Source organism: Triticum aestivum, chromosome 7D, assembly GCF_018294505.1.
Source record: "Triticum aestivum cultivar Chinese Spring chromosome 7D, IWGSC CS RefSeq v2.1, whole genome shotgun sequence".
NCBI classification, from domain to species: Eukaryota; Viridiplantae; Streptophyta; class Magnoliopsida; order Poales; family Poaceae; genus Triticum; species Triticum aestivum.
Genome location: NC_057814.1, coordinates 138,528,839 through 138,538,136, shown reverse-complemented (window position 1 = coordinate 138,538,136; position 9,298 = coordinate 138,528,839). Strand labels below are relative to the sequence as shown.

Here is a 9,298-nt window from a genome sequence, read left to right as displayed (position 1 = left end):
TCAAAAATCAGTGAGGGGATCCTTGGAGACGCTCTCATAGCAGAGAGGCCGACGAACGGTGAGGTCAAAATCCCGAGCGAACAGAAAGGCGTGACAGGAGAGATGGCGGCGGCCGCGCTACGTCCGGCGATCCTCCGCCACATCCGGCTCTCGCCCGCCACGGCGGTCCCTCTCGCCGCCGCCGCCGCCGCCGGCCGGCCCCTCGCCCTCGCGCCGTGGCTCGCGCGGCCAATGTCCTCCCACGACGCCCACCTCACCCGCGACGAGGTCGTCGGCCGCGTCCTCGACGTCCTCAAGTGCCACCCCAAGGTCGACCCCTCCAAGGTAACCCCGCTCCCCCGATCCGCCCTCAAATCCGCATCGCATCGCGCCGCGCCGGCGCCATCGAAACCCTAACCCTAAGCGCGGTCCCCGGTGGTGCGGTGGCAGGTGACCCCCGAGGCTCACTTCGAGAAGGATCTGGGGCTGGACAGCCTGGACACGGTGGAGGTGGTGATGGCGATCGAGGAGGAGTTCAAGCTCGAGATCCCCGACTTGGAGGCTGACAAGATCAACTCGCTGCCGCTCGCCATCGAGTACGTCGCCAACCACCCCATGGCCGGCTGAGTGCCCACCCTTCCGATTGCCGACCGCGCCGGGGTGAGGCCTTTTCTTGTTTCTGTTTCGGGATGATGAATAATTGACTGGAGTTGTTCAGGGAAACTGGTACCTGGTGCTCCGCATTGTCGGTCGCTATTGGTCTTGGATGCAACTGTAACATTCTGCGGTGTCGCTGATGAACTAGCCTTGTTGGCCGCACGCTTGCTTTTTGTTGTAGTATATCTGTTTAATCTAAATTGGAATCTACTCATGTTTTTTGTTCACTCCTCATTAGCATTGTACTCCCTCTGTTCACAAATAGAACATGTTTTCGATATTAATATGAACTACATATGGATTGAAATGAGTGAATAAACACACTAAAACGTGTCTATATATATCCGATTCACTAAAAAGTTAGAACATCTTATACTAAATTTCATTGCCTTCTATTGTATAGTGGGATTTTGCCTGCAGCCAAGAGTGCAGTTGTAGAGGTAACTCACCAAGAGTGCAGTTGTTCAGGAAAACTGGTCCCTGGTGCTCTGCATTTTGTCGGTTGCTGTTGATCTTGAATGCAACTGTAACATTTTGTTTGTTGTGGTGATGCAATGTTAGCTCTTTTGTTATATATATGCAGAGTCGCGTATGAACTAACTAGTCTTGCTGGTCGCACACTAGTTATTTTGTTGCAGTATATCCGTTTAATCTAAATTGGAATCTTTCCATGTTTTCTGTTCACTCCTCTTTAGCATTGTAGCAATCAGTAGTTCCAATTTCTTTTTAACCAAAACTACTTACAATTCTCCTTGACCTTGTGTATTCTCCCATAGCAACTTAGACTTAGAACTTTCTGCATTAAGGATATTTCCTCTTTGTTTAGAATGTATGCCCACTTTTATTCCGACCTACAAATTCCTTTGCCTTCTATTGTATAGTGGTATTTTCCTTGCCATTGATGTCATATCCAAGAGTGCAGTTGTTGAGGTAACTCACCAGTGTCCACTGTGTGGACAAGAAAATCCTTGCATTCTGAAACGTATATTGTGCACTACCTCATGCATATGCTCATTGGGGATTTACTTAGATAGACTGAACATCAATGCATCTGGAATTGATATTATGGACCTGCAAGTTTTATTTTGCACCTTGCTGATGTTTACAGTTTTGTGACATCTTCATTTGGCAGATATTTTATTTTGTTGCGTTTTGGACTGCCCTGCCTTGAATCATTGCTAAGCATAGGTGTCATTCAAGTGGATGTGGTTTTTATGCTTTTCTTTTCTCTGGATAGTTAAAAGAGTTGTTACTTCCCATGCTTTGTCGAAATGCGCGTGTCTCTGTTATCTTTGCATGCTATTTGTTTGACTGTATGCTGTAAACATCGCTCCTCTACAAGGAGGAATGTGTCACCAATGATGCGACTTGCTTATATCATGAGGTGAAGAAAAGATTGCATGTCTGATAGATTTTTCTTCTTCTAGATGTTTGGGTGTGGATAGTATTCTTGGTATTGCAATTATTGATGCTGCTATAATTTTAGATATCTTCATAGTGAGTCTCAAAGCTGATAATGTAGCATACATACATGATAATACTTGATATGATGCCATGGAGATGCACATTTCAAATAGTGTTAAATTTGATATTGGCTCAATTCATAGCCATCGACTTGACATAATATCAAGTCGATATGGTGTACATATGGAGATCAGTTATTGAGTATGGCAGTCATTGTTCCTTTCAGAGAAGCTCAGATGATATGGTGTGTTGCTGTGCTGTAGCTGCTAGAGCTTTATATGTACATATGGATTTATGTGAGCGGGATTAGCTGCTAGAGCTTTATATGTACATATGGATTTATGTGAGCGGGATTATTGGGGATTTCCTGGAGAGAGGGGTTCACCTAACCCAACAATACCCCCCCAAAAAAACCCAACCAAAATGGCCAAATAAAATTAGGTCAAACACAAAAATCTTACACAAAATTTAAAAGACTGTTACACACCACAATCAGTGAGGTGCCGAGCACAGCATGGCTAGTTTGTTCTGCCAAGACCTCACACTTTTTTTTCCAGTTTTGCTAAAGCACATTTAGATGTGACATAAGTATCTGTTTTCTTCCAAGTTATGAGGCCCAACATAGATTGGTGGACAAACAAATGCTAGTTCATTTCTTATCTCTCATAGTTTAATGACACATGTGATGCCCCTTCTTTCGTTTAACCGTAATAGTATATTCAAACAGAGTTTTTCTTATCACCTGATCTTTTTTTTTCCGAAACGGAACCTGATCCCTTTTTTGGATCCAATGGTGAAAAATGTTCTGTAGATTCGAGGAAGTAAAACTTTCGTGAATCACTCCAACAATTTTGCTGTATCGAATTATTAAAACAAGTCTAAAAGTGCCAGAATCAGACACTACTTTTCCCCCAAACAAGAGTCATACTGTATGACTCATACATTACTTTTACGCGAAGGCGTGCTTCAACTTCCGAATGGACAGCTGGAATCAGAAAATCACCTATAACTCTGTCAGCACAACCAGGATGAAAACTCAGGCCTCCGACTGAATATGGACTCCATGGATGAAACGCTCAGCGACCCGCACTACCCTACAAGCACCAACAGGAAGATGAACAAGAAGATGCCAACAACAAACATCAGCAAGTATTTGGTCGACGAGCTCGGGCTCGAGCTCGACACCCGATCGGTCTCCACTGCTAATGCAGAGACCTCTTCTTCGGCCTGGCTCGTCGTCACGGCGGCGCTGTCGATGTCGCACACGACGTGGTCGACGCTGCAGGCCTGCTCGTCGACCAGTGCATAGAGGTCCCTGAAGATCTCGTTGATCTCGGTGATCACCTGCTCCGTCTCCCGTATCCCCCGCTCCCTCTCGTCCACGACGGCTTCGAGCTCTTCGACTTCCGTTCCATGTGACAGAAGCTGCTGCTGCTGCGTTTGCCCGGTGCACTGCTCATGACCGGCAAATGTGCTACCAGCAGCGGCGGCAGCAGCAGCAGCACAGGAGTTGACCTGTCGCTCTGCCGCTACGATACGCTGCTGGACTTTCTGGAGCTCGCTCAGGGCGGCCTCGAGATCCATGGCCAGCTTCGAGCAGGGGGATGTCGACCCCTCGGCGCCTCTGTCGCCGGCGTCGGCGGCGGCTTGCTTGAGGTTCTGTGACGTGATTCTGGCGAGCCGCGCGGCCTCGGCGCGCGTCGAGCGGAGGCGGACGCGGAGGGCGGGCGTGTCCTTGGGCGTGCCGAGCGCGTCGCCGAGGTGCCGCAGCGCCGCCACCTTGGTGTTGATCTGGAACACGCCGTGCGCCACCACCTGCGGCAGCGGCAGCGGCGCCGGCGGCAGGACGCCCGCCTCAAGGTCCTCGAAGCTCATCGATCGGCCCCTGGTTGGTTATACGAGCCTCGAATCCACCCACGTATACGTGCTGCTCGCAGGAGATCGAAGCTGCAGGCGCCGAGGGGTTGATCACCGTGTCCAATTGTTTCCTTGTTTGCCTGTCCGGGTTGTATATTTAACGATGGCGCGCGGCACCGTGTCGGGGGACGATTCCGGGCCCCCGCACCGTGTCGGGGTCGGAGTCGGGTCGGAATCGAGACGCTTCTCCGGTAGCATTAAGCGCATCTCCAAGGTCGACCCTTAAATCTCCGGCAATCGTTCGGATCATACTGTTCAAACTGCTAAGTCATCCAACACGGTCCTGTATCGGCCCATCACACGCGATTTCTTCCGCAAAATAGAGGCAAACGTGTGTGAGAGTCTAGGCACGCGAAACGTACAAATCCGACACCCCAGGCCCACCCAGAACCCTTCCCCGGCCCCGCGACTCCATCGTCCCCATTTTCTCTCATTCCTTCTTTCTCCACCATCCCGGCCACCACGCCACACTTCTGCCGGAAATCTGGGTCTCCGTCACCTCCCACGATCCAGCAGAGCTCCCCGTCGCTTCTCCTCCGTCTCCGTTCAACCCCCTGTCCTCTGAACGCCCCGTCAGGTACCGTCCTCCGTTGTGCCCGACAACTGTTCGATGAATCGCCGGAGCTGAAAACACTTGTCCCTTTTTTTTGTAGCAATGGATTCTGATTTGGAGTACATATACGAGCAGTATGTTGAGTCATCCGACGGCTCATCGGACGAGGAGGAGTACTTCGATGAGACGGCGATGATGCAGGCGGTCCTTGAAGACACGGAGTGTGCGGAGGAGTATGTTCTCAATTTCAAGGGCTTGATCAAGGGTCATCGAGTGCTCAACTGCAACAGGGCGCGTGGGCATTTGACACTCAGGGCCGACTACTTTGCCCCCGATGCACTATTCGCTGACCATTTTTGCCGGTGTTTTCGGATTCGCAAGACTGTCTTCGATAGTTTGTACCACGACGTCCGGTCTTATGATGACTACTTCATCCTGAAGGGGACAACAATGTTAGGATGTAATATTTTAATTTTTTTAAGTTTGAACTAGTGCTGCATGCGGCTATTTGAACATCTGTGCCCTTTGCATGTAGCTATTTGATCGTGCGGACTTAGAAAAAAAACCCGAATGTATGCGATTACAGTTGGATGACGGCCTCCCGCATCCGTGTACGTTGACTGGTCCCCTATCCGTGGACGGATGCGAGAGGTTTTTTGCGGATTGCCGTTGGAAATGCTCTAATACTTTACAGAAAATATAAGAGCGTCCTACGCAGTGCCTTGTTGTCCGAGAGGCTGCTGTTTCGTCGTTGCCGTACGTGATCATTTGCCTCCCGGCCTCAGGCCGTGCTCCTCTTGATGGCCAGCGCTTCCGTCTCAACGTTCTGTTCTTTTTCGGGAGTAAGAGAAAGAGATTTTCCCAGAAATAAATAGAAAGGCTAATTCAGTAGTGCATGGGATTGCTAAATTTAGTTTCGATAATAGATGTGATGGTTTTCTTTTTAATAATTTTCCGCCTTGTGTGGCGCCTGCTGTTATGAACGATTGTAATGACGTTTTAATTAATTAATATATGGACGGGTGTTTTTCAGAAAAAAGAAAGAGAAAGAGATTTTTTTGGGAAATCCTACTAGTGTGCGAACGTTCGCATTTTCATCCTTCCCAACGAAACCTTTTTCCCGCCGTTCCATCTCCTATCACGGATCTTGGTGCAATGTTGTTGCCACATCAACATCATGGCATTCGCGCAGACGCCCAATCCAGCGAACGGCCTCACCTAACTCTTGCTAACTCACTATCCCCCCCCCCCACTCTCTCAGTGCCTCGCCCTCACCCAGAGCTATCCTTCCCGTTGACAAGTCTCTCGGGGCGAGGTGCTGTGGCGGTAGCCGTGGATTCTAGCGTTTCTCCACGCGTGCACCCCGGGCGGAGGTGTGCTGGGCTCAAGGCAGTGGTGGTGGCAGGGTCTGCGCATTTTGTTGCCTCACCCTCACCGACCTCTCGTCGGTGTATTCCCCCACGCGCACTACCGCCACAGGCATCGCCATCCCTAGGCCACCGTAAAACGGTGCCGAGGAAGAGGCCACAACGACGCCCATCTTTGTCTCCATCGGCGTCCGCAGGTACTGATACGATCGTCCCCACCAGCTACTTCCGAGGAGCGTGCAGGTGGCCGCCACGGGAGGATACCGAGCTCGACTACGACACGGGAGAAGGCGGGGCTCGACAAGGGTGCCAGGAGGTGGTCTGGCTCGACGAGGGGCACAGGGAGGAGGCCGGGTTCCGCGTCATCGTTGTAGTTATGTGTCGCGGTCGTCGACACACATTTTTAAGTATGCTTTTTTTGAAGCTTTTTTTAGAGTTATTTTTATTCCATTTTTTCTTAGTGGATTTGAGTACATCAGGCTTATATCTGAGCTACAACTAGTGGAATTTTGTATTTCAGCACTCAACATGGCTTTTTTCAGTTGATACACATGGCAACTTAAGAATTGTTTGCTCTAGGTCATGGCCAAGAAGATTTTTTTTTCATAATTCTGGCGATGACATGAGATGTTCTTATAAACATAAATGACTGTTTATAGTTGTCATGGCTAATTTGCCATGGCTAATTTCATGGGATCTTCTGAAGTTATCATGGCATTTTTCGATGAACATGGCAAATCAACATTCCAAAAATTGTTTTTCATAAGACTATATCATGGCAATTGTTTTCTAAATACGATGTCATTTTTGTGTTCTTAATATACTATGACACATTACTATTTTTACATACCCATGGCAGTTATCTTGTATTATTCCAATGCATTTTTATGGAACATAACATGCGAAAATTTGAAAAATATCATGGCAAATTTATTGACACCTATATTCTGCCATGGCAAATCTGCCTTTTCACTTTTTGTATAGTTTTTTGTCATGGCATTTTTTTGCATTTAAGAGAGAATGTAATTTTTCTATTTCTCACATGGCAAAGTCATAACATTTTTCCGTTTTCAAACATGGCATTTTATTAATCTTCATAATGTTTACATGTCATTTCTATTAATTTTTTCAACTTGTCACATGGCAAGAATTATATATTCATGGAAAATCCATAAATTTCCCCTCTTTTGAAAGAACAGTATCCCAAATTAACCATACTTTTCAAATAACACAATGCCTAACTTTTCCCATGTGGCCATTACAAATTCCAAAAAAGTTACCATGTTATTTTAGAGAAAGAATTTTCTCAATTAGACCATAGTAGTTTTGTTGTATGTAGCATGGCATTTTTATCAATTAGACCATGTTAGTGTCATTGGTGGCAGCATGGCAATTTTATTCTTTACACGATGGCAATTTTTATTAATTATATCATGGCAAATTTTTATTATTTAGACAATGGTGATGTTATTGTAGCTACCATGGCTATTTTATTATTTAGACCTTGACAATTTTTATAATTAGACTATGACAATTTCAGTTCAGGCCGTATGACAATTTTATTCTTTAGATCATGGCAAATTTTATTGCCTTATATCTATCTTTTTATTGATATAGTGATTGTGGTCATGCCCTAGTTTACCTTTGTAGTAGAAGAATGAATCATGACATCTTTTAGGGCTTAGGTATCTTAATTTTTTTTAAATGTGGTAGTTTATTGACTAGAGAATAACATAGAAATTCGATGTTCAACTCTGCCATGCCACCATATACCATGTTTTATCACGCAATAGCATGGCTGACGTACTCCTCTAAGACATTTTTTGACCCTGTCAAAAGTGTCAAAAAACATCTTATTTTTATAAGGAGGGCGAATGTATTTTTATGTATTGTACCATGCCAAAAAAATTATACACCACGACAAATGTATTTTTTCTATATTGCTTTTTTTGTATCACAAATTATCCACTTTTTATTGATGCTCCTTTTTATACACGTGTCCACAAGGGAATTCTGACTGAGCCAGGAGGCGAACAAAATACCCTGTGTGTGCACTGGATTCGTGCAGGGGTTTGAGTTTCGCGCCTCTATGTCTGGCTTATAGCGAGACCTAGGGAACCCTAGCGTCAAGCAGAGCGCGAGATGGGCCAGCCAAGGTGCGTGGGAGGACACATCTTGTTTTGTATAAAAACGGTGAAAACCCGAGAAAAACAAAAAGAAAACCAATGAAAAACGAGAAAATAAACAAACAAAACAGAAGAAAAATGTAAGAAAAATAGCCAGTGGAAAACAAGAAATAAACATAGTGAAATAAAGAAAGACAACGTAAAAAAAGAGAAATAAAAACCTAGTAAAATCATAGAAAGAAATGAAGGAAAACTGGTGAAAAGCAGGAAAAGACAAGAATAAGAAAATATGCTGGAAACAAATGGAAACCCGGCTATTTTCCTTCAACTTACCACGAAGCCGACGGTGACTACCAGTGCCATGCTGCAACCAAGAGATCCGGTGATCGATCACTGCGCGCTTCGTTCTGGTAAATATGACCTAATGGGCCAGCCCATTACTGCAGATGCTTCGGGCGAGAGTTCCTACCATCACGCTGTAAGCGAGATATAGCTATCACGGTTTGAGTTTTCTCGTACCAAAGAAAAACAAATCACGCTGGGCTATTTGTTCTAGTGAACGAAATCTTTCACTGGACCGTTGCTTTCTGATCGAACGAATTGCTCGTTCCAACCATCCTCGTATCCGACGGGCACTGGATATTAGTGTTCTTTGAAAAAGAAACTCTCGAACGCATGCCGTCCTCGGTCTTCGTGGAAAATCTCTGGCGCTGCTAGAAAACGTATTTCACCGGTCACGACCAAGTGCCGTTCCATGTCAGCAGAGTGGTACGGTATACGAGTCAGCCGGGGAAGAAGAAGAAAAACAACTTACCTACGTCGCCATCATTAATCTCTACCTTATTTATATCTTTACCTACTAATAAAGCGCTTAACGCTTCTGGTCGTACGTCGTTAGCAATTTTGCAAAACTTTCCATCTGTTTTCTGGTAATTAAACCCGCGGTCCCTTGTTAGGTGAATATCTGGAAAACGATTCGTCTTTGCATAAAGCCCCTGTCGTTCGGAGTATTCAACCCGCAGTCCGAGCATATTTGTAATGTAAAGAAAAAAAAACACGACCACACAATTAGCACGAGCTCGCCTCCTCCCTCTCTCGCCCACGAAGCCCTCGCCGCCGCCACCACCCACGCCGGCCGCTTCCGGCGAGCTCCACCGCCGCGCAGCACGCCATCGAGTTCCCCATGGTCCACGTAACCCTCCCCTATCTCCATATTCTTCGCTCCCGGCCTCTGC

The 9,298-nt window shown here is 46.4% G+C and overlaps 1 protein-coding gene and 1 long non-coding RNA gene across 2 annotated transcripts in view; both read left to right on the top strand.

Annotated features, from left to right (window-relative positions):
- The first annotated feature begins 6 nt into the window (after positions 1 to 6).
- Positions 7 to 863, top strand: LOC123167631 (acyl carrier protein 1, mitochondrial). Its single transcript, XM_044585465.1, has 2 exons — positions 7 to 324; positions 430 to 863. Exons 1-2 carry the CDS (start codon positions 103 to 105, stop codon positions 604 to 606), a joined length of 399 nt encoding a protein of 132 aa, XP_044441400.1. The 5' UTR covers positions 7 to 102; the 3' UTR covers positions 607 to 863.
- Positions 864 to 9,126: 8,263 nt separating this feature from the next.
- Positions 9,127 to 9,298, top strand: part of LOC123166596 (uncharacterized) — a 4,446-nt gene continuing 4,274 nt past the window's right edge. Inside the window, exon 1 of the long non-coding RNA XR_006483615.1 lies at positions 9,127 to 9,249. This is a non-coding gene — a long non-coding RNA (uncharacterized lncRNA). The remainder of the gene's footprint in view (positions 9,250 to 9,298) is intronic.

What these genes read in the sequence shown, in the direction of transcription:
- LOC123167631 (XM_044585465.1), top strand. Translation starts at nt 103, where the DNA reads ATGGCGGCGGCCGCGCTACGTCCGGCGATCCTCCGCCACATCCGGCTC. An exon ending in CCAAGGTCGACCCCTCCAAG is followed by an intron (nt 325 to 429) that starts GTAACCCCGCTC and finishes GTGCGGTGGCAG; the next exon opens with GTGACCCCCGAGGCTCACTT.